The 24,986-nt window shown below is 38.5% G+C and overlaps 1 protein-coding gene across 1 annotated transcript in view; it reads right to left on the bottom strand.

The window, feature by feature from the left end:
- ca10a (carbonic anhydrase Xa) overlaps positions 1-24,986 on the bottom strand; it is a 368,721-nt gene that overhangs the window by 180,107 nt on the left and 163,628 nt on the right. The window contains exon 5 of the mRNA XM_063003919.1: positions 19,978-20,120. Coding sequence (XP_062859989.1) covers positions 19,978-20,120 — 143 coding nt within the window. The remainder of the gene's footprint in view (positions 1-19,977; positions 20,121-24,986) is intronic.

Raw genomic sequence — 24,986 nt, 5'->3', positions numbered from 1 at the left:
GCAGAGCATGCCATGACTCATGAGTATTGTGTTTCTATATCTTAAATTAGGTGTTACTTAAAAGCATCAGTGCCTCACCACATTAATAAAAGTAAACCCTCACAGTCACAGTCCAAAATCTAATTTAATTTTAAAAGTTTAAAATGCTACCCTAAGCTTGCTCAGCAGTGGATATATGTAAAGCTTCTGCTGGTTAGTGTTTCATTAACAGTACTATCCCAATATGTTTGCCTTGACGTACAGGTTTAAAATCTACAGTATTTTTTACAGTAAATTTGCCAAGACAAAACCATTTTCAAGGTAATGAAGCAGGCATTCTGTAGCTAAAAGATTTGCTAGGTTTGTCAGAGCAGCTTCAGATTTCTTTCTGAGGCAATGCGTAGGCAGTTTCTGGCATAATGACTAGCCTTCGAGTGGTCATGAGATATGAAACAATCACAAAACAAGCACGAATCCCTGCTAGAAAAACTGTCCACATGTAAAAAAAAAGAAGAAAAATATTAAAGCAAGAGAAGGAAAGACTGGAGCTTGTCATCACAAAGGAAACATGATGGTAAAATGAAGGCTATAACTGCGTAACACAGTCGACAATCCATGCCCGCCACAGATCAGTACAGATGTCATCCTAGTATGTCCTGTCCATGTGCCATCATCTGGTCTTGCAATATGCATTCTGCATAATACATGACTTCCTAGCTGTAGACTGGCCCAGATACAGAAATAATCCCAATGGACACATGCTCAAACAGAAATACACAGTTGGATTTTCACTTACTGATTCATTTCTGATCAGGTTTGTAATGGATCCAGTGCCACCCAGAAATATTTGGCAAAAAGCAAAATCACGCAGTGGACAGAAGGTTAATCCATTGCATGGACACCCACTAAAGCATTTACTTACTCACAGTGAGCAGTAATCATATGCAGCCAAAGCTTTTCCTGTTTCCCATAGCAGGCCAGTTTAGGTAGACACCAAAGACCCAAGAAGCTTTTAAAGCACAATCAAGACAAACCTTATATCAGCCCCAGTGCTCAGAATGCCAGACCCCTAGGTCCCTGTCATCGTTGAGACAGACACCTCCAATGTAGGGATTGAAGCAGTTCTCTTCCAACGTGCAGGTCCCAACAACATATAACATCCCTGCACTCATTTCTCTCACCAGCTATCCCCTGATGGGAGAAATTATGATTTTTGAAACAAAAAACTGTTGGCAAACATCAGTTTCTGGTCTGCATGGATCACAGTTAACTTGAAATACATTCAAGATGCCAAGTAACTTAATCCCCATCAGACAAGATGGCTTTTGGCCGATTTGATTTCCTCTTTTGTCTTATCTGGTGTTAAGAACACCAGATAAGACTCCCTGACTCCCTTTCCAGGCAATGGAAATCCCCAACTTCCTTTTCCCCAGCATGACAATAACAATGGGATTCTTAATAGTGGCCTTGAGGAGGCTATTCATGAGTCCCAACAGCAAGAGCTGTTACCCCTTCTGGGAAATTATTCGTACCCACGTATGTCAAAGCATGTGCCCACAATAACGAACCTCAGCCTCCTACATCCCTTGACAAGTCCATCTTTTCCTTGTCCCAAGATTTCCATTACAGACCTCTAACCCTAAAAGGGCAATACTGTAATCCTGGTAATAGTTGACAGGTTTTCCAAGACTAGAAAATCTGTCACCCTACCTCTGAGCTTCACTGACTGAGCCAGTATGGTAAAAGTGATGCTTGTTTACACACACACACACACACACACACACACACACACACACGAAAATATCATTGTAGTATTGGTGGTTCTTTTCCAAGGGGAAGAAAAACTATCAATCAATTGCATCTTATCACTCTGGTACAATATCTCAATCAGTAGAACATAGTGCTCTTACTCACCCATGGGTTTGAATCCTGCTCTGGGTGCTTGTAAAGCTCACTTATAGTGGTTGAATTACCTTTTGTCTACACATTAGCAGCCTTAAGTTGGTTATCTAATCCCTTTAGCAGATCGCCTGTCTTGGCATAATCACCACCCTTACATCTTATTACAAAGGTGTCCACAAACTTCTGGCCCTATAGTGTATTAATGTCCTTAAAATAATGTATTATAAATTGTTTATAAAACCTGTTGAGGGTTAAGTAAACTAGTCACAAATAAGCACTTTTGTAATACCTTTTCTACAAAAATGAAGTATAATTAAGTATAATTAAGTCCAAAAATAAATAATTCAGTGCTATTTTTATATGATATAGTTACTTTTGAGCCAAATATTTTTAAATGCATGAAAGTGACGGTGAAGTAAAAACCTTTAATTAGGCCTTTAGTACAGAAAGCTATAATTAATTAAAACATGCAAGCAGTCAGACTAATCGTAATTTCTAGTAGGAGCTGTCAGCCAGGTGAAGGAATATAATGAATTATTAGGGCTGCTTTAATGATAAAGAACAAAAATCTGATAATCATAAAAGTAAATTCAATCTAGTTACATTAATAGTGCTGAATCAAAAAGTAATGAGTACACATAAATGCAATCATTACTCTACTGATAATTTTACTTATGCCCTGACAGGGTTTGGTACACAAAGATGATCAAAGACACACCTTACTGAAGGTATTCATCAAAAATAGCAATGATTGTGTTCATATATACAGTATATATAAGACAAGCTAAATGGCTGCATGTGTGATTGTAATCGAGTCCTGGGATTCAGGGGGGTATTCCAGAAAGCGGGTTAAGTGATTTAACCAGGTAAGTTAACTCAGAATTAAGGAAAACTCTGGGTATTCCGTTCCAGAAACCGAGATTAAAGAGAGCCTGTGTCAGTTACTATAGCAACTTACGCTTTGAAGCTAACCTGCTCGCTGGCAGGTTAACTTAAACCTAACCCGGGGTTACTCACACTTTTCTCATGTAAACCTGGCGTGTTCTTTACTCCAGGATCCAGTGGATCCCGACGTGCTAATTATGCGAAGAGATCTTAATCGTAAACGAGTCATTAAACTCAGATTAGTCATTTCCCGATTAATTTCTCTGCGAACCTTTCCGTTTTTATCAGTCAGTCAATTCGGGGAGAGTGGGGACGGTTGCAACAAGGGGCAGCTGCAACATTATTAATCACAATATTGGTAAAAAAAAGCTTGTTATAGCATTAATTATAACATTATGAATGGAATGTTTGGATTAATATAGAATACCTTTAACACACACACAGTTTAGTAAGCTAAAATAATTTGTGGTTCAAATTAATTGTAGTAATTAACCCCAAACATGATTGTTACTTAAAACAGGGCCTATATATGTATATATACAGTCACATTAATGAATGAAAACCCTATCTGTACACAAGAAAGTCTTTGCAAAATTATGTGAAAGAATGATTTTACTACATATCGATGAATGTTGCAACTGCCCTGTTATGGGTCTATTCAAGTATTATTTTTTACACATTTGCAATATTACACTTTGTGGATCAGCCCTCACTTCTTTGCAGACTTTATGCATTGCTCTCTGTTTTCTGTATGTTGGTCCATCCAAAAAGTATGCCTAGCATTGAAACTCTTGTTTGTCTGTAATAAACATCAAAGATGAATGCCACAGAATAGCAGGTTTGTCTTTAATAATAAAGATAAAAACTGAAAAGTAATACAAAAATTGCTCTGCACCATCTTAAGGATTCCCAAGGGTTAGTGGCTGCATGGTTGGAGCCCACATTCCCATTAAAGCACCAGCAGAAAATGAAAAGGATTAGGTGAACAGCAGACAGAATATCCCTCCACGTACAGGTAGTGACCATTATCTTAAAAAATAAACAAATGTTTTAAATAAAAGTGTAACATTTAATACACATTCTGCAACTTACTGTTCTCCATCAAGATCTTATGTGATGCTACCCACATTACAAATATTGAAGCCAAATGGTCAGGCTCTGTGCATGATCACTGAAAATAAAACAGTGCAACGAGTTAATTTCCTTGTCCTTATTCTTTAGTAAGAACATTTATAGTTATACACCCTTCGCACTGACACCCATCTTAAATTCAAGCAACTACATTTCTAGCCTTGTCTGTTTTATATGCTCCACCTGAGGATCACACTTTGCAATTTGTTTCTCCAGATGGACCTTGTATAGATCATTTACACCCAACTTGAAAGAAAGAGGCAAAAATAGCATGTTATGATCAAACATAGCTTTTTGTGTTCTCAATATTTCAGATATTTGGTAAGACATTTTTACTGTTCTAAGCTGAGCTTTGGATGTGGATGGTCCCTCATCTGATTCGGGACTGCCCATCACATTCTGTTAGAGGACAGTCATACACATTACCATGGTAGATCAAATGAAATGCCATGCTCTATGTTCAACACATCCTGTACCTCTATAGGCCCACCTTGAGGCAGAGGAGATGCTTTCTCTATCATCCTTCATCCTTTTTTTGTATTAAAGAACATTATTTACACTCATCAGGATCTAGGGACATTTAGATCACTAACAATTGCAGGAGGCTCAAAACCACACCACCAATCACTGGAGAGATGGCAATTAAAAGTGTTCAGACTGTACCAATGCAGTTCTTAATATTCCACAGTTTATGCACTACAAACTAATGATCTACATGTAATAAACATGCCTTGAACATAGACAGTTTTTGTATTTTATTTTTATCTGCTGCTATGTGCATCTGATTCCACTTGGATTACACCTAGATTGAGTAAATGAAAGGGAAAAAACGTGTAAAATCGTGACAAACTGACATATTAAACATTTTGCCCTATCCTTCTGCTAAATATTGAATTATGTTTCAACAAGGTTTTTTTATTGAATTTAAACTCACGCATTAACTCACATTTAACTAACTTTTTTTACTTTGCCATTTGCGACATCTTTTTTTACGGACGATGCTGTATTACTTTTACATTTAAAACATTTTCATGATCTGCACATGCAAACATTAAAATAAACAGTTCTATTGGTGTAAAATATTACGGACTACTTTTTCTTTCATTCACATCCATGATGAATCCATTTATCGCCACTCCATTGAGAATGCCTGTTTAGAGTTAACCGTGAACGCGCTTCTGCTGGGTTCAATCTACTCAGAGTTGAGTAATCTAACCCTGAACCGCTTTTCTGGAACAGAAAACTCCAGTTATGACACGGTGAGATAAGTCAACTCGGAGTTCAGGGTTAAGTTTGAAGTTTGTTAAACCTGCTTTCTGGAATACCCCCCTGGGATTCAATTGCAGGATGAGCTTGTTTTGGCATTATATGTTATTTATTATTTTATTTCCGCTTTTGAGTTGAAATACTGGTTACCCTCTCTTTTTCACGAAAAAAGCTATAATTAGGGTCATAAATATGACCATATGACTTTTGGGTCCTTTCGACCATGACACTATAATAAAACTGTCTTTGATGTACACTGATCAGCCATAACATTAAAATCACCTCCTTGTTTCTACACGCACTGTCCATTTTATCAGCTTCACTTACCATATAGAAGCACTTTGTAGTTTTACAATTACTGACTGTAGTCCATCTGTTTCTCTGCATGCTTTGTTAGCCCCCTTTCATGCTGTTCTTCAATGGTCAGAACTCTCCCAGGACCACCACAGAGCAGGTATTATTTAGGTGGTGGATCATTCAGAGCACTGCAGTAACACTGACATGGTGGTGGTGTGTTAGTGTGTGTTGTGCTGGTATGAGTGGATAAAACACAGCAGCGCTGATGGAGTTTTTAAACACCTCACTGTCACTGCTGAACTGAGAATAGTCCACCAACCAAAAATATTCAGCCAACAGCACCCCGTGGACAGCATCCTGTGACTACTGATAAAGGTCTAGAAGATGACCAACTCAAACAGCAGCAATAGATGAGCAATCATCTCTGACTTTACATCTATAAGGTGGACCAACTAGGTAGGAGTGTCTGAGTGGACACTGAGTGGACACGGTATTTTAAAAATCCAGCAGCGCTGCTGTGTCTGATCCACTCATACCAGCACAACACACACTAACACACCACCACCATGTCATTGTCACTGCAGTGCTGAGAATGATCCACCACCTAAATTATACCTGCTCTGTGGTGGGACTGACAATTGAAGAACAGGGTGAAAGCAGGATTAAAAAGTATGTAGAGAAACAGATGGACTACAGTCAGTAATTGTAGAACTACAAAGTGCTTCTATATGGTAAGTGGAGCTGATAAAATGGACAGTGAGTGTAAAGAAGGAGGTGGTTTTAATGTTATGGCTGATCAGTGTATACTGATATTATGATTGGTTCTGATTAGGGATGCACCGATCCGATATTAAGATCGGATATCGGTGCCGATATTACCAAAATGAGATAGATCGGGTATCGGATAATTAGGCCGATCCATGGGGCCGATACACTGCCTCAGTAGAGAGGATTCTAATAAGTCAATATTATTCGAACGTGCTACTTAGACAGCGAGCGCTTCCATCGGGTTTCGCGTTTAGCATCTTGCCATTAAAACCAATGAATTGAGGTAGCACAGCACGCTAACGTCAATATAACACCTCCCTTCAGGTACCGATAACGGTTACATTTCCTGACAAGCCCGAACTTGCAAATAAAAACACTCGGTACAAGTTTATACAGGTTAAAAATCAGTAATATTTTATTTACGTTTAATAATAACTCCATTCGTTAGTCCGCACCGTCAGCCATGTTTATTTTTCTGTGAGAGAAAGAGAGAAGATTTTGAACAGCCTCCTTCTCGGGAGCGCGCACAGGATGACGTAAAATGCGTCTATGTAGACAGCTCCCTAGCTTTTCGAACAGTGTTTGATTACTGATTGTATTGTACCAATGTATTCGTTTATTCTCAGGTTCTTCTTCCGCTGCTAGATTTTGAATTACTGTTTACACTACATATTTAAAAAATAAGATTGATTACTGTTTGTGTAACTACTTCAGTTTCAGCTGATACATTTAATTTATTTTAAAATATTTTAAGAAGTTTGCCTTTTTTATTTTGAATTTGAATGCTGTGCCAAGGTCCTGCACAATTGTTTATTATTTTATTGACAAATAAATAGCAGTTCAGTACATTTATATCTGTGTTAATTATATTTTGTTTTGCAAACTTAGTAATGTTTAAGTCAATCCTGATGCCTTAAGTCTTTCCCACATGATAAAGTATATGGTTTATTAATTCAACAATGGTATCGGATCGGTATCGGATATCGACCGATATGCAAAGTATATGTATCGGATCGGTATCAGAACTGCAAAAGTTGGATCGGTGCATCCCTAGTTCTGATTGCCCTGAAAGGATTAGAATCAGTGTTGTCACTTGTTTATCACTAAACATAAACTTTTACGAGTTTCTCTGTACTTTCAATCTCTGTATATACTGATAGCCTGTACATACATCTGGCGCTGTGAGACTAGGCACCTAATGACATTCTTATATTTGGAATTAAATTCGTCTCTGCAGGAAGTTGATATGCCTGTGTTGGCTAGCTCCCAAGCCAGAATGATCAAATTCATTAGAAGCTCCACAAGTAATTGCAGCTCATCTAAAGCAGAGCAAATATTCAATTAATATTGACAATTTAATAACTGTGATTCCTTCAGCTCACCGCCCATAACCTTGATGCATGTGTTCTCTTGGTTAATTAATATTTTATAATGAGGTCATTCTAATTTACTTTAATTATCCATTAGTCCCAAATGAAGCACAGCCAACAAAGCACTGGGGAGTTCGGTCTTTTTTTCTTCCCTTCTTTCTTAGGGAAAGTCTTGCAATGTAAAGTCCTGCATCAGAAGGTCAAGCACATATTGCAGTAGAAAAGCTCAGTGCAGGCATTCTGCCAAGAACCAATATATTAGTGTGGAAGAAGCTGTTTACAAGACATGCACCGACAAATCACTAGACACACAGATGACAAAATAGAGACACACTTACATAAAAGAGATTACCTATTCGGACAAGGCCAACATCTAGAAACATTCTATTGTCTGCTGATAATAATAATGTCCTTCTCACAAACAATGGGTTATCAGTGTATGAAGTGGATTTTTCCACAAGGACTAATGCACAAATTGTTGTATTATTGTTTTATTATTATTATTATTATTATTATTATTTTTAAATACATTTTAATCATGTGGTAACGTTTTTTAAAGGAAATTCTTTAAAATGCCATAGCGTCGGTTAGATTTAAGTGTAACAATGCCTTTTTTCTGTTTACTTGCATTTACCAACAACTGTATCTTTAAACAGCACTTCCTGTTGAGCAACTAGCCATGTGGTGTATTACTGTCCTCTCTTACCTGCTTTTTAGCACTAAGCAAAGCTGACCTAGCATGAGCTCTCCCACTAGTGCCATCACCTACATGAACTCCATGCTGCTTTTGGCTTGCCCTGTATTAGATTCCTTAAATGTACAAACTGAATAGTAGATTTTAGCAGAGCATAAATGGTTTTGTTCTCAATTTTGTGTTCTCAAATGGCATTATATTGATTATATATGTTATTATATTAGATTATAAATTATATTATATATTATTGTCTTTTGTAGTTCAATATAATCTTTTTAGGGGTGTAATGTAATGAAGTAATAATATTTTGTTACAGTACTTAAGTATTTTTGGAGTATCTGTACTTTAATTTGTACCTAAATAAAATGTACAGTCATGTGAAAAAGTTAAAACACCCCATGAAAACCTTTGTCTTTTTAAACATATTTGTCATGTCAAAAAATAAAAATAAAAACATCAGGGCAAGACTAAAGTTTGCCAGAGAACACCTAGACAAAGACCAGGACTTCTGGAACAATGTGCTTTGGACAGATGAATCCAAAGTTGAATTATTTGGGCACAGTAACAGAAGACATGTTTGGCACAAACCAAACACAGCATTTGAGCAGAAGAACCTCATACCAACTGTGAAGCATGGAGCTGAAAAGGGCCTAGCAAGCTCTCCATTATAGAATCCATGATGAATTATTCACTGTATCAGAGGGTGCTTGAGGAAAATGTAAGACCATCTGCCCAAATATTGAAGCGGAAGTGGACCATGCAGCATGACAGCGACCCAAAAAATTCCAGTAAATCCACCAAGGAATGGCTCAAAAGAAAGAAATAAAGACTTCTGGAAAGGCCAAATCAAAGCCCGGATCTTAAGCCTATTGAGATGCTGTGGGGTGATTTGAAACGGGCTGTGCATGCAAAACAAAAAAAACCCCTTAAACCTCACACAGCTGAAGAAATTCTGCATGGAGGAGTTGGAAAAACTTTCTCCCACTCGATGTCAGAGACTGGTAGATGGTTATTGGAAACGTCTAATTAAGGTATAATAGGGTGTCCTAACTTTTTCTTCACAATAAATTTCCATTTTTGTTCATTACATTTTACAACTTGTGTTTAAAAGTAATTTTTTTTCAGTTTTATTTGTTTTATGATATAAGCTTCAACTCTCAATACTGTTTAAATGAAGCTCAAATGTTCATACAGTGGTGTTCAAAAAAATAGCAGTCCAACACCATTAACTTGATAAATCAAAGTTTTTAGTAGAAATGCTATTTCTACATAGCAAAAAATTTACTTGAAAGTGTAGTAGAGTATTGAAAACAAAACAAACCCAACAATTAGGACATGCATGCCGTTCATTCTGAGTAATCAAAGCATTGATTGAAAGGGGGTTGTTCAAAATAATAGCAGTGAGGAGTTCAGTTGGTGAAGTCATTCATTCTGCAGAAGAATGGGTATCAATTTTGGCCCTTATTTAAGGTAGGAGGGTGGCAAATGTTGCACAGGTTGGTCATAGCGCATTTCCTTCTGAAATACTGGGTAAAATGGGTTGTTCCAGACATTGTTCTGATGAACAGCGTACTTTGATTAAAAAGTTGATTTTAGAGGGAAAAAACATACAGAGAAGTGCAGCAAATGATAGGCTGCTCAGCTAAAATGATCTCAAATGCCTTAAAGTGACAACCAAAACCTGAAAGATGCAGAAGGAAGCGTGGAACTACTGTTTGAATGGATCAAAGAATAGCCAGAATGGCAAAGGTTCAGCCAGTGATCACCTCCAGAAAGATCAAGGAACATCTGAAGTTCCCAGTGAGTACAGAAGATGATTAAGTTTCATTAACTCCTTGCAAAGTCCCGTTGTTAAGAAAAAGACATGTCCTGAATGGGTTCAAATTTCCCAAAGAACACATTGACTGGTCCAAAGACAAATGGCTCAACATTTTGTGGACTGGTGAAAGCAAAATTGTTCTTTTTGGGTCAAGTGGCCATAGACAGTATGTCAGATGACCCTCGAGCACTGAATTCGAGCCAAAGTACACTGTGAATACAGTAAAGCATGGTGGTACAAAACTATGATATGAGGATGTTTTTCATACCATGGTGTTACGTCTATTTATCACATACGAGGGATCATGGATCAGTTTAAATATATCAGAATACTTGAGAAGATCATGTTGCCCTATGTCGAAGAAGAAATGCCCTTAAAATGGGTGTTTTAACATGACAATGACCCAAAACATCTTGGTTACAGACAAACAAGATTGAGGTAATAGAGTGGCCAGCCCAATCCCCTGACTTCAATCCCATAGAGAACTTGTGGGCTGATATCTGAAACGCGTTTTTTTGAGGCAAAACCCAAAATTGCAGAAGAACTGTGGAATGTAGTGTAATCATCCTGGACTGGAATACCTGTTCAGAGGTGCCAGAAGTTGGTCGACTCCATGCAACACAGATCTTGGAAACAATTGTTATGCCACTAAATATTAGTTCAGTAATTTAAAGTAAAGTGAAACCTCAAACATTTTCAGTTTATAGATAATTTTTTTGAGTTTTTAAAGAAAAATGCTGGCACTGCTATTTTTTTGAACAGCCTAAAATTCCTTTTTCTTAACTTTCTGTAAAGGATTAACACAAACTGGCTAAATGTTGTTAATGTTTTGATTTAGAATTAAAAGTGTAGTATTTTCAGTGCATTTGCATTTATGGAAATAAAAGTTATTATAATGATTTTGTGCTTTATTCACTTTTTTAAAATCACTGCTATTTTTTTGAACACTACTGTATGTTTAAATATGTTCAAAAAGACAAGGTTCTTACGGGATGTCCCACTTTTTGATATGACTTTACATGCATTTCAGGTCTGCAACACATTCCAAAAAAGTTGAGACGGGGCAATTTAGTGCTAGTAACAAGGTAAAAAACTAAATAATGATGTAATTTAAAACAGGTGATGTCAACAGGTGGTTGAAATCATGACCTCGTTTTTCTGAAGGTGTGAGGTAGGCTTCATTGTTAAGGTGGTTTACACACTTAAAAGAACAATCTTAATATACAGTGTATCACAAAAGTGAGTACACCCCTCACATTTCTGCAAATATTTTATTATATCTTTTCATGGGACAACACTATAGACATGAAACTTGAATATAACTTAGAGTAGTCAGTGTGCAACTTGTAAAGCAGTGTAGATTTACTGTCTTCTGAAAATAACTCAACACACAGCCATTAATGTCTAAATGGCTGGCAACATAAGTGAGTACACCCCACAGTGAACATGTCCAAATTGTGCCCAAATTGTCAATATTTTGTGTGACCACCATTATTATCTAGCACTGCCTTAACCCTCCTGGGCATGGAATTCACCAGAGCTGCACAGGTTGCTACTGGAATCCTCTTCCACTCCTCCATGATGACATCACGGAGCTGGTGGATGTTAGACACCTTGAACTCCTCCACCTTCCACTTGAGGATGCGCCACAGGTGCTCAATTGGGTTTAGTCCATCACCTTTACCTTCAGCTTCCTCAGCAAGGCAGTTGTCATCTTGGAGGTTGTGTTTTGGGTCGTTATCCTGTTGGAAAACTGCCATGAGGCCCAGTTTTCGAAGGGAGGGGATCATGCTCTGTTTCAGAATGTCACAGTACATGTTGGAATTCATGTTTCCCTCAATGAACTGCAGCTCCCCAGTGCCAGCAACACTCATGCAGCCCAAGACCATGATGCTACCACCACCATGCTTGACTGTAGGCAAGATACAGTTGTCTTGGTACTTCTCACCAGGGCGCCGCCACACATGCTGGACACCATCTGAGGCAAACAAGTTTATCTTGGTCTCGTCAGACCACAGGGCATTCCCGTAATCCATGTTCTTGGACTGCTTGTTTTCAGCAAACTGTTTGCTGGCTTTCTTGTGCGTCAGCTTCCTTCTGGGATGACGACCATGCAGACCGAGTTGATGCAGTGTGCGGCGTATGGTCTGAGCACTGACAGGCTGACCTCCCACGTCTTCAACCTCTGCAGCAATGCTGGCAGCACTCGTGTCTATTTTTTAAAGCCAACCTCTGGATATGACGCCGAACACGTGGACTCAACTTCTTTGGTCGACCCTGGCGAAGCCTGTTCCGAGTGGAACCTGTCCTGGAAAACCGCTGTATGACCTTGGCCACCATGCTGTAGCTCAAGGTGTTAGCAATCTTCTTATAGCCCAGGCCATCTTTGTGGAGAGCAACAATTCTATTTCTCACATCCTCAGAGAGTTCTTTGCCATGAGGTGCCATGTTGAATATCCAGTGGCCAGTATGAGAGAATTGTACCCAAAACACAAAATTTAACAGCCCTGCTCCCCATTTACACCTGGGACCTTGACACATGACACCAGGGAGAGACAACGACACATTTGGGCACAATTTGGACATGTTCACTGTGGGGTGTACTCACTTATGTTGCCAGCTATTTAGACATTAATGGCTGTGTGTTAAGTTATTTTCAGAAGACAGTAAATCTACACTGCTATACAAGCTGTACACTGACTACTCTAAGTTATATCCAAGTTTCATGTCTATAGTGTTGTCCCATGAAAAGATATAATGAAATATTTGCAGAAATGTGAGGGGTGTACTCACTTTTGTGATACACTGTATATACAGTATATATATTAAGAAAATACTTTAAGACTTTTACTCAAGTAATGTTCTAAGAAATTAATTTAACTTCTAGTAATATCTTACTAGATCTGCAATCTTGCCACAGTAATTCTTTAGTAAGATATTTGTACTTTTACTCAAATATGGCTTTCAGGTTGTACCAACTATGTGGGGTCTCCTGACATGCAGGTGGAGTTGCAAAAACATTTTGCAATTACATTTTTATTATGTAGTCCAAAGAAAATACATCTGACATACTGTACATAGGTAATGTTTCTTGATGTCTGATGAATCTACTTTTTTAACTGTTGTAGCCATCAGTCTTAAGACTCACTTTGTTATGTAATCTGTAATGCATTTCTGCTCCATATAAATTCAGTGGTTACTGAAAGTGGTGGTTACTTAAGTGGGCATGGACTTTGTTTCAGCTCAAGCTATTCTTCTGTAAACTCTTTTATGCACAATGTGTTGTTTTGGACTCCACAAGACATCTAAGAAAGTCCTGTGAGCAATATCAGCAGGTTCTTCAACTTTTGAACATTGCATGGTAGATTGTCCTATAGTACATCCTGGTGCTATTTGTCACGCAGTAAACATGATTTTGAAGAAAACTTTATTTATCTGACCAGTTGAGCTTCCTCCATAGTGCCAATGTCCAGTTCTGATGCCTGCATGCCGATTGTAGGTGCATTTGACAGCGGTCGGGAGTTCAAATGCACCTACAATGGGCATGCAGGCATCAGAACTGGACATTGGCACTATGGACAAATGCTCACTTCGACTGACCTGGGATTATGGTTAACACAAGTTATCACAAGTTTTAAAATGATCTGCAATCTGTGCCACAGTACCTCTTCTGTTGGTCTGTTGCAAATGCCATAACCTTTATATCATTTGACATTACTGAGGCTTGGCCATCCTACAAACTGTCAGCGGTTTGTGGATTGTCCATCCTTGGACTTCTGTTGCTAGGTACTCATTGATTGCTGCTATGAAGATTCTTCAATCTAGTTGCCCGGCCATAACAATTAAGCCCTCATCAAAATCACTTAGGTCATTATGCTGATTATATCTGCTGAAATCAACACATAAACTTTGTGTAACTGCCAAAAGACCAACATTTAATATAGTCCTGACCAGGGCATGCACAACTGTTATGTAAATAGGCATTACCATGCTTATTTTTAGGGGGTGGTCCTGATGTTTAATGTTAATCATGAAATAATGCATTTTTGCACCTAACTCTTTTATATCTTTGCTGTCAGAAAAACCCTACGCTGCTAACTGTATATGAGAATATGTGTTTGACCTTACTTAACATTTAATTGGTACCATACAGTATACTGGCCAACACTACACTGGTCTCTAGTCTAGTCTCCCTCAATTAGTTTTAGATTAGAAATGTCTTTTGTATTTATGTATGTATTGTACTGTTTTTTTTTATATGCACTGTGTTTATTGAACTGTCTTGCACTTTTGTTCTGTGTTGCACCCTGGTCCTGGAGGAACGTTGTTTTGTTTTAATATGTACTTGTATATAGCTGAAATGACAATAAAGCCTCTCTTGAACTTGAAATCTTCTCTTGAACTAATAAAATCTTCTGTGTGTAGTAGTTTGTATAGTATTACTGTATTCATGCTGGGGTAGTTATGCCATAAATGGTTGCTGACTAATTGTAAAAATGATTTACCAATGAAATGATTTTTTACTCATAATAAATGTCACTAAAGTGGATGTTTCGTTGACAAATCACTTCTCACATTCAGAAAAAAATACATGCTTACAAATAATTATTAAGGATAAGGGTGCTTCACAAAGCATCCTAATTTTACCTGTTAATTAATCATTCTGACCAGGTTCATTGAATACTTGGAACCATAGGTAGAACAACATACCATAAATAGAACATACCAAAGGTCAATGAGAGTGTTGTATTGGAGTGCTGGATTAAAGCCAGTTTTCCAAGTCCTATGCTGCTTTGCAACACCCACTCTGCCAGCTACACCACACTGCCACCAAATACAAAGCCTGACTTGCATAAGCGTGGAATTTACTAGGCATGAATGGGCACTAAAACTTAGCAATAAAATGTAACAACATTATTTGGGATATAATTTTACTGTTTAAACTGATTTAGCACATTTATTATAACTGCCTAATTTTACATCACTGATAACGTCTTTTAAAAGCAGATTCAATTAAATGAACAAACTACAATAAACAGACTAATGTCTATATAGTGAGAATGAAACTAGTTAAAGAAACATTCAATAGAAGCTAATACAGGCAAAAAAAAGAGTGAGTTTAATAACTTATTAGATCATGGAGTATGATTTTAGTCCTTAATAAAATATTAAGAAAGGGTGTTGCTATTGTTGCAGTCTATATGTTCAGCTGAAAGCTTTTACTCCTGCAGAAGGTTTTCAGTTATTCACGACAATTAGAGTGAGTGCACACTTTAATCAGAAAGGTTAGATTGGGTAATAATTGTCCTCACAACAGCAGGGAATGGATTCCGCCATCTCGAAAGCAACTGTTCGTCTCAAAAATCAATCAGAGCTGCAGATCTATGTTCAGTCCAGAGCTTCCCAAAATACGTAATCATAAATAAACATGGATTAAGTCAGGTGATGTATTTACAGACCAACTGCAATCTAATTCACGACGCATATGACATCTTTTATAGGGTAATATTTTATAGTCTGAAATTATCTTGAGACGACACGGTGGCTCAGTGGGTAGTGAGTTCAAACCCTAGGTGGAGAGGCCTGGGTGCTTTCTGTGTGGAGTTTTCATATTCTCCCAGTGTCTGCATGGGTTTCTACCAGGTGCTCCAGTTTTCTCCCACAGTCCAAGGACATGCAGTCAGGTTAACTGGAGATACTAAAGTTCCACTAGGTGTGTGTATATCTGTAACAAAGGCCTATAGATCTGAGATTAGCGCGGACAAACACACAGATGTTAGAAATCGTTTATTCATAATAACAATAAACAACACACGGTACACAAGACAATACACATGGACTATGCTAACAGCTGATGCTAATCTAAACACATGAAACATGACCCTAAACCTTAAGCTAAGCTAACACTAAACATGAACTAGACTACAACATGAAACAAGACAAAGTAATCATCAAAACCATGATGAAAATATCCATCAGAATAGCCTTTGCTAAATGACCTACAGCACCTTCCCTAAATGCCTTGAACGCTCAACCTTCAATAAGGTTCAGCTGTGGATCATTAGCTCTTTTCCAGTAAACATGAGGACATGAGTGGCGTCAGATTGCCACCTCAACCATGTGCTTCCGGAAACAGGGGCATGGCACAAACACCTGAGCTCAGAGAGGTCGTACCCACCGCAACCCTAAATAGGATAAAGTGTTGGTAAAAAAACTAATTAATGAAATTATCTTGTTTACATGGTTTTCTCACTACCGTTTTTTTTTCTCCAGAATTGGAAACATCACTAAAAAATTATCAAGAAAATAGTAAAATGTTGGACAACAAACATTGTGGTAAAATAATTGCTGACTATTAATATGGAAATAAATGACACTGACCAAACCCAAATTGAGCTTTTAACAAAACTATAAACGTATGTGCAAGATGCGCCATCTAGAGATCTTGAGACTGCGGTTCACGCTACAAGCAGGCAAAACCAACACAGCGCTCATAGTACATAATACAGCGGTCACATGACCAGCGTTCAGCGATTTAAGGTTTAAGCAGCTCACCCGGTGCGACGCTACAGAGATAATTAGATAAACTTTTACTTTTGCCATCATATTTTACCATTTTGTACTAATTTGCCACAGGTCTGTTTTGTGAGTGGTTAATTTTGTATTATTACTGTCATATTTCTAGAGCAGGGGTGCCCGAAACGTCCATCGCGATCTACAAGACGATCGCACAGTGCACGCTGGTAGATCACGCTTCAATCAAACAGGTCAACGTGATTTACATGAAATGTGGCCACTGTTTCTTTAATTTGCGGCTTGTTACCATAGCTATGCCTCAGCCCTCCTAAAGCACTGCAAATCGAGAAAGTTTTCAGTCATCAGTAGCCAGTTTGCGCCATTTTTCCTTTTGTAACCTACACTGTTTGTGAAGGTAAGTTTGCAACCAATCACAAAGAAACCAAAAATGGTTCGATTCGGGCAAGAACGCTGCAAAGACGCTGTTTCGCTTATACGTGGAAGAAGCTGACGGATAAATTTTAACCCTACAATCTGACATTCATATAAAGTCAAGGGCCTCTGCTGGACAGTTTTGGAACTTGCTGGCTGAAGAAAAATATCCAAACATATAAAAATGTGCCACATATTTGACAGCTTTTTTGAATCAACCTTTTCCCACAAGTCTAAATATCGGTCCACCCTTACTGATGAAGCTGCTTGAGAATTGGCATCATCCTGGCTGACACCGTTTAGTGTAAATCATCAGAATAAGGTTAGTGTGATTTTTCAGTCGCGTGCCCTGTAATGCTGAATATCAATATAGGAACTGAAGCGCATTTAAAAAAGCTACAAGGCTTTTTTTTTAAATGATGAGGCAAACCTTAAAAAGTAGATCACGATGACCTGTCGACTGAAAATAGCAGATCTCAAACCACGAAAGTATGGGCACCCCTGTTCTAGAGTATTATTACAATTTATGGTGGTATTATAACATTTATAGTACTGTATGTAAAAAGTAAAGATAATGTAGCAATTTATAGTGATTTAGTAAATCTCTCATACTCATGCAGTATTTACAACAGATTGTTATTGTAGTTCTTTAATTGAGATGAAATAATAATTACTAAAAAATGAATACATATATATATATACAGTGCCTTGCAAAAGTATTCAGCCCCCTTGAACTTTTCAACCTTTTGCCACATTTCAGGCTTCAAACATAACGATATGAAATTGTAATTTTTTGTGAAGAATCAACAACAAGTGGGACACAATCGTGAAGTAGAACGAAATGTATTGGATATTTTAAACTTTTTTTAGAAATAAAAAACTAAAAAGTGGGGCGTGCAATATTATTCAGCCCCTTTACTTTCAGTGCAGCAAACTCACTCCAGAAGTTCAGTGAGGATCTCTGAATGATCCAATGTTGACCTAAATGACTGATGGTGATAAATAGAATCCACCTGTGTGTAATCAAGTCTCTGTATAAATGCACCTGCTCTGTGACAGTCTCAGAGTTCTGTTTAAAGCGCAGAGAGCATCATGAAGACCAAGGAACACACCAGGCAGGTCCGAGATACTGTTGTGGAGAAGTTTAAAGCCGGATTTGGATACAAAAAGATTTCCCAAGCTTTAAACATCTCAAGGAGCACTGTGCAAGCGATCATATTGAAATGGAAGGAGTATCAGACCACTGCAAATCTACCAAGACCCGGCCGTCCCTCTAAACTTTCAGCTCAAACAAGGAGAAGACTGATCAGAGATGCAGCCAAGAGGCCCATGATCACTCTGAATGAACTGCAGAGATCTACAGCTGAGGTGGGAGACTCTGTCCATAGGACACAATCAGTCGTACACTGCACAAATCTGGCCTTTATGGAAGAGTGGCAAGAAGAAAGCTATTTCTCAAAGATATCTATAAAAAGTCACCTGGGAGACACACCAAACATGTGGAAGAAGGTGCTCTGGTCAGATGAAACCAAAATCGAACTTTTTGGCCACAATGCAAAACGTTATGTTTGGCGTAAAAGCAACACAGCTCATCACCCTGAACACACCATCCCCACTGTCAAACATGGTGGTGGCAGCATCATGGTTTGGGCCTGCTTTTCTTCAGCAGGGACAGGGAAGATGGTTAAAATTGATGGGAAGATGGATGGAGCCAAATACAGGACCATTCTGGAAGAAAACCTGTTGCAGTCTGCAAAAGACCTGAGACTGGGACGGAGATGTATCTTCCAACAAGACAATGATCCAAAACATAAAGCAAATCTACAATGGAATGGTTCACAAATAAACGTATCCAGGTGTTAGAATGGCCAAGTCAAAGTCCAGACCTGAATCCCATCGAGAATCTGTGGAAAGAGCTGAAAACTGCTGTTCACAAACGCTCTCCATCCAACCTCACTGAGCTCGAGCTGTTTTGCAAGGAAGAATGGGCAAAAATTTCTGTCTCTCGATGTGCAAAACTGATAGAGACATACCCCAAGCGACTTGCAGCTGTAATCGCAGCAAAAGGTGGCGCTACAAAGTATTAACGCAAGGGGGCTGAATAATATTGCACGCCCCACTTTTCAGTTTTTTATTTCTAAAAAAAGTTTAAAATATCCAATAAATTTCGTTCCACTTCAAGATTGTGTCCCACTTGTTGTTGATTCTTCACAAAAAATTACAATTTCATATCGTTATGTTTGAAGCCTGAAATGTGGCAAAAGGTTGAAAAGTTCAAGGGGGCTGAATACTTTTGCAAGGCACTGTATATATATATATATATAATTTAAAACAAATGTTTTCATTCTTTGTACTTTTTCGTACATTTAAGCTAAAATATTGCAGCAATACCAAAAACATTAATAGGAGAAAATACATTAAAATTTCTAGTCACAAATTGCACACTTGTAGACTGTAATCGAACTAATCAAAATCCTTCAACTAAATTGTTTACAGCTACAAAACGTGTTTACATACATGTTTGATTTTTATTGCTATGATAAAAAGCACTGGTTGAGGCTAACATTCATTGCTTCCTTGAAAGAAAAACTAGTAGCCTTAGATGCTGGTATAAAACAAACAAACACAGAAACAAACTTGCATTTCTATTAAGGGCTTTAGGGATATTAAAATTATTTTAGAATATTTACTGAGATACATTTTGCACTTGAGTTGCTGACCTAACTGTCAAGTGCATTTGAAAGCAGTCTAGGCTTGTTTACCTATCAAAGTGTCTACCGAGTTAATGTAATATAGTAATGATCAATCAAGCTGTTCTAAATAAATCTCAATCAATCTACTAAATAACCCTATCAGTGCAACATACATGCTCGTTGTGAAAATAAATCATAATGTTGAACATAAAGCAGTGTACTTACCTTCCTGCCCCCAGTGTTGAGTCTCAGTGGAGTCAAAAAGGGGTCGAATATCATATGGCTGGTCTCAATGTTGACTGGAGACTGTCTTTTTCCCACTGAACAAAGGTTCCAAGCTGAATTCACCAGTCCCCAAAAGGAAGGAACTGCAATAAAAATGAATAAAGAACTCAAATCAATAACATAAGAACTTAACAGCTTGAGGGCAGTATGCTGGCTATCAAAAGAACTATGGCCAGTTAAACTATGCAAATACATGCATTTTTTTCATTATTTTGACCCAAGAGGAAACACACTGTCATGAATAATCACACATATCTAAATAGATTTTTTTATTGCAATTTTTCTCAACAAATGTACAAATTGGCATTTTGATGCACAATAATAATTGTGCACTCATAGTTTATATCTGGTGTTTACTCATCCTCTATCAGTCTGAATACTGGAGTGCCACAAGGCTGTGCTGAGCCCCCTTTTATATTCCCTGTTCACCTACAGCTGTGTTCCTGTTTATGGTTCCAAATCCATAATCAAGTTTGTGGATGACACCCCGGTGATAGGTCTAATCAGAGACAATGATGAAACTGCCTACAGGGAGGAGGTTCAGCAGCTGGCATGGTGTAAGGACAACAACCTGGAGCTTAATACAGGAAAAAAACTATAGAGATTATCGTGGATTTTAGAAGAACGTCCCCCAGAATACTTGTGAAGTTCTACCGCTGTACCACTGAGAGCATTCTAACAAACTGCATCTCTGTGTGGTATGGCAATTGCTTCGCAGCTGACCAGAAAGCTCTACAGCGGGTGGTTAAAACTGCCCAACACATCACCGGCACACAGTTACCCACCATACAGGACATTCATTACAAACGTTGCCTAGGCAGAGTGAGAAACATCATCATTGTGGACTTTTCACCCATCTGGCAGGCGGTACAGGTGCCTCCACTCTTGCACCAGCGGACTCAGGAAGAGCTTTTTCCCTGAGGCTGGAACGCTTCTAAACTGTAAAAAGTATCACTGCACACTTAGTATTGCACTGAAATCTAGTTCTTACAAGTGTACCATTTCATCTATTCATACTGTCTGCATTTGCAAATTTGCACGTACGTATTTGCGCACTGCATATACAGTGTATCACAAAAGTGAGTACACCCCTCACATTTCTGCAGATATTTAAGTATATCTTTTCATGGGACAACACTGACAAAATGACACTTTGACACAATGAAAAGTAGTCTGTGTGCAGCTTATATAACAGTGTAAATTTATTCTTCCCTCAAAATAACTCAATATACAGCCATTAATGTCTAAACCACCGGCAACAAAAGTGAGTACACCCCTAAGAGACTACACCCCTAAATGTCCAAATTGAGCACTGCTTGTCAGTTTCCCTCCAAAATGTCATGTGATTTGTTAGTGTTTTTAGGTCTCAGGTGTGCATAGGGAGCAGGTGTGTTCAATTTAGTAGTACAACTCTCACACTCTCTCATACTGGTCACTGAAAGTTCCAACATGGCACCTCATGGCAAAGAACTCTCTGAGGATCTTAAAAGACGAATTGTTGCGCTACATGAAGATGGCCAAGGCTACAAGAAGATTGCCAACACCCTGAAACTGAGCTGCAGCACAGTGGCCAAGATCATCCAGCATTTTAAAAGAGCAGGGTCCACTCAGAACAGACCTCGCGTTGGTCGTCCAAAGAAGCTGAGTGCACGTGCTCAGCGTCACATCCAACTGCTGTCTTTGAAAGATAGGCGGAGGAGTGCTGTCAGCATTGCTGCAGTGATTGAAAAGGTGGGGGGTCAGCCTGTCAGTGCTCAGACCATACGCCGCACACTACATCAAATTGGTCTGCATGGCTGTCACCCCAGAAGGAAGCCTCTTCTGAAGTCTCTACACAAGAAAGCCCGCAAACAGTTTGCTGAAGACATGTCAACAAAGGACATGGATTACTGGAACCATGTCCTATGGTCTGATGAGACCAAGATTAATTTGTTTGGTTCAGATGGTCTCAAGCATGTGTGGCGGCAATCAGGTGAGGAGTACAAAGATAAGTGTGTCATGCCTACAGTCAAGCATGGTGGTGGGAATGCCATGGTCTGGGGCTGCATGAGTGCAGCAGGTGTTGGGGAGTTACATTTCATTGAGGGACACATGAACTCCAATATGTACTGTGAAATACTGAAGCAGAGCATGATCCCCTCCCTCCGGAAACTGGGTCGCAGGGCAGTGTTCCAGCATGATAATGACCCCAAACACACCTCTAAGACGACCACTGCTTTATTGAAGAGGCTGAGGGTAAAGGTGATGGACTGGCCAAGCATGTCTCCAGACCTAAACCCAATAGAACATCTTTGGGGCATCCTCAAGCGGAAGGTGGAGGAGCGCAAAGTCTCGAATATCCGCCAGCTCCGTGATGTCGTCATGGAGGAGTGGAAAAGCATTCCAGTGGCAACCTGTGAAGCTCTGGTAAACTCCATGCCCAGGAGAGTTAAGGCAGTTCTGGGAAATAATGGTGGCCACACAAAATATTGACACTTCAGGAACTTTCACTAAGGGGTGTACTCACTTTTGTTGCCGGTGGTTTAGACATTAATGGCTGTATATTGAGTTATTTTGAGGGAAGAATAAATTTACACTGTTATATAAGCTGCACACAGACTACTTTTCATTGTGTCGAAGTGTCATTTTGTCAGTGTTGTCCCATGAAAAGATATACTTAAATATCTGCAGAAATGTGAGGGGTGTACTCACTTTTGTGATACACTGTATCTGGTATACTTACATACTATACAGTGATACCTTGCAACAATTGGTTTTGGGAGTGGTGTTGAGCATGGAGTTTCAAGGTATTTTTTCCCATAAGGATGTATGGGAAACCTGTTAATGCGTTCCATGGTCCTGTGGCCTTATTATATTATATATTATATTATTATATATTTTAGGCTAATGTAAAATAATGGGGTTGTTTTTGACCATTTTACACTGAAAATAACACAAATATAATATAAAAACACTAAAATAAAAAGCTAATTCTTACAAATTTCTCAGAACCCTGAGCTGTAACACAGTATTAAAAGTGAAACAGTGAGGAAAATCCAGCTAAACACAGATACATGTTGAGGCTTTCAGAGTAAATCTCATGGTTATTCCACACAAATGCAAATTCGTCTCATATGCAAAGGCAAGCCGTAGCCTAGTGGTCAAGGTACTGGACCAGTGATCAGAGGGTCGCTGGTTCAAGCCCCACCACTGCCAGGTTGCTGCTGTTGAGCTAGGCCCTTAACCCTCAATTGCTCAGACTATATACTGTAACTGTAATGTAAGTTGCTTTGGATAAAGGCGTCTGCTAAATGCTGAAAATGTAAATGTAAATGAATTATGCACACTTTGATAACGTATTACCGCACTGCTCAAGCCGAGCGCTGAACAAAGCGGCTGTTTATTGAAATTTAATAAATATTTTTTTTTAAAACAAACTGAATCCACTGAGTTTAAGGAAAACGTTGAGTTTAAGGGTACAAATTTCTCAACGAAGGGCGAGAATTTTAGGTTTAGGGGACGTTGAGTTACAAGGTACCACTGTACTTTGTTCATACAATAAAGTTAAATCTAATCTAATAAAAAGATTTTATAATAAAGTAAAAAAGATGTAAACACAATAAACTATTATGAAGCTAGGTAAAGTATGTTGTCAATTTAAAATTATTACAAATTTAAAACCCATCAAATCAAATTGTATTACTGTTTTAGAAAATCACCGAAAAAAAATTAAACACTAAAATGTATTTTTCTTTTTTTTGTGACCCTTACTAATAAACAGAGATTTCTGGTGAAAACCTAGGTAGCTTTTTACATAGACATCATTTTACGTCATCCTACGCACACTCCCGAGAAGAAGAGTTCTTAGATGCCTTAAAATGCTGTCTACTAAGGCACCTTAAATCTGAACGGTATTTTGCCTGAATAACTAGGCAGCATCGCAGTGAAGGCAATACCAGCATTCAGTGCGGCACAACATTTCTCACAGAAAAATACAAAATATGACGGACAGTGCGGAGAAGTTATTTTCAAACGGAATAAATGATTATTTATTTTTAATTTGTATAAATGTGCACAAGTGTAATTTATTTGCAAATTCGGACTTGTCAGCTAATTTAACCATTTTCGGTACACAGAGGGAGATGTTGAATTGGTTTGAATGGCCTGAGGCTAACTGTGTTAGCTTAGTAAGTGAAAACTGTCTAAGTAGTGCGTTTGAATAACCTCACTTATAGGTCGATGACTTATTAGAATTCTCTCTACTTAGGCAGCTGGCTATGTAGGCAGTAAGACAGCAGGGCAGCTCACTAGGTTTTCGAACAGACTCCTAGAGTTATACTGTACAGTATTTTGCTTTTTTTTTTTTTATTGTCACAGCATTTTATTACAAATCTTATAACCTTAAAGCTTTTAACAGCTACATGATAACCAATGATCAATGAGTACAATCTTATTAAATCTCTGAAAAAATGGCAGCATAGACTCATTAACATACACCGATCAGGCATAACATTATGACCACATTTCTAATATTGTGTTTGTCCCCCTTTTGCTGACAAAATAGCCCTGACCCATCGAGACATGGACTCCACTAGAGCCCTGAAGGTGTGCTGTGGTATCTGGCACCAAGATGTTAGCAGCAGATCCTTTAACTCCTGTAAGTTGCGAGGTGGGGCCTCTATTGATCAAACTTGTTTGTCCAGCACATCACACAGATGCTCAATTGGATTGAGATCTGGGGAATTTGGAGGCCAAGTCAACACCTCAAACTTGTTGTGCTCCTCAAACCATTCCTGAACCATTTTTGCTTTGTGGCAGGGTGCATTATCCTGCTGAAAGAGGCCACAGTCATCACGAAATACCGTTTCCATGAAAGGCTGTGGGCAGCATGGTGGCTCAGTGGGTAGCACTGTCGCCTCACAGCAAGAAGGTCGTGGGTTTGATCCCCAGGTGGGGTGGTCTGGGTCCTT

The sequence above is a fragment of the Trichomycterus rosablanca genome, chromosome 10 (genome assembly GCF_030014385.1).
Source record: "Trichomycterus rosablanca isolate fTriRos1 chromosome 10, fTriRos1.hap1, whole genome shotgun sequence".
NCBI classification, from domain to species: Eukaryota; Metazoa; Chordata; class Actinopteri; order Siluriformes; family Trichomycteridae; genus Trichomycterus; species Trichomycterus rosablanca.
The sequence above is the reverse complement of the archived record's forward strand: the minus strand, read 5'-3'. Positions and strand labels throughout refer to the sequence as shown.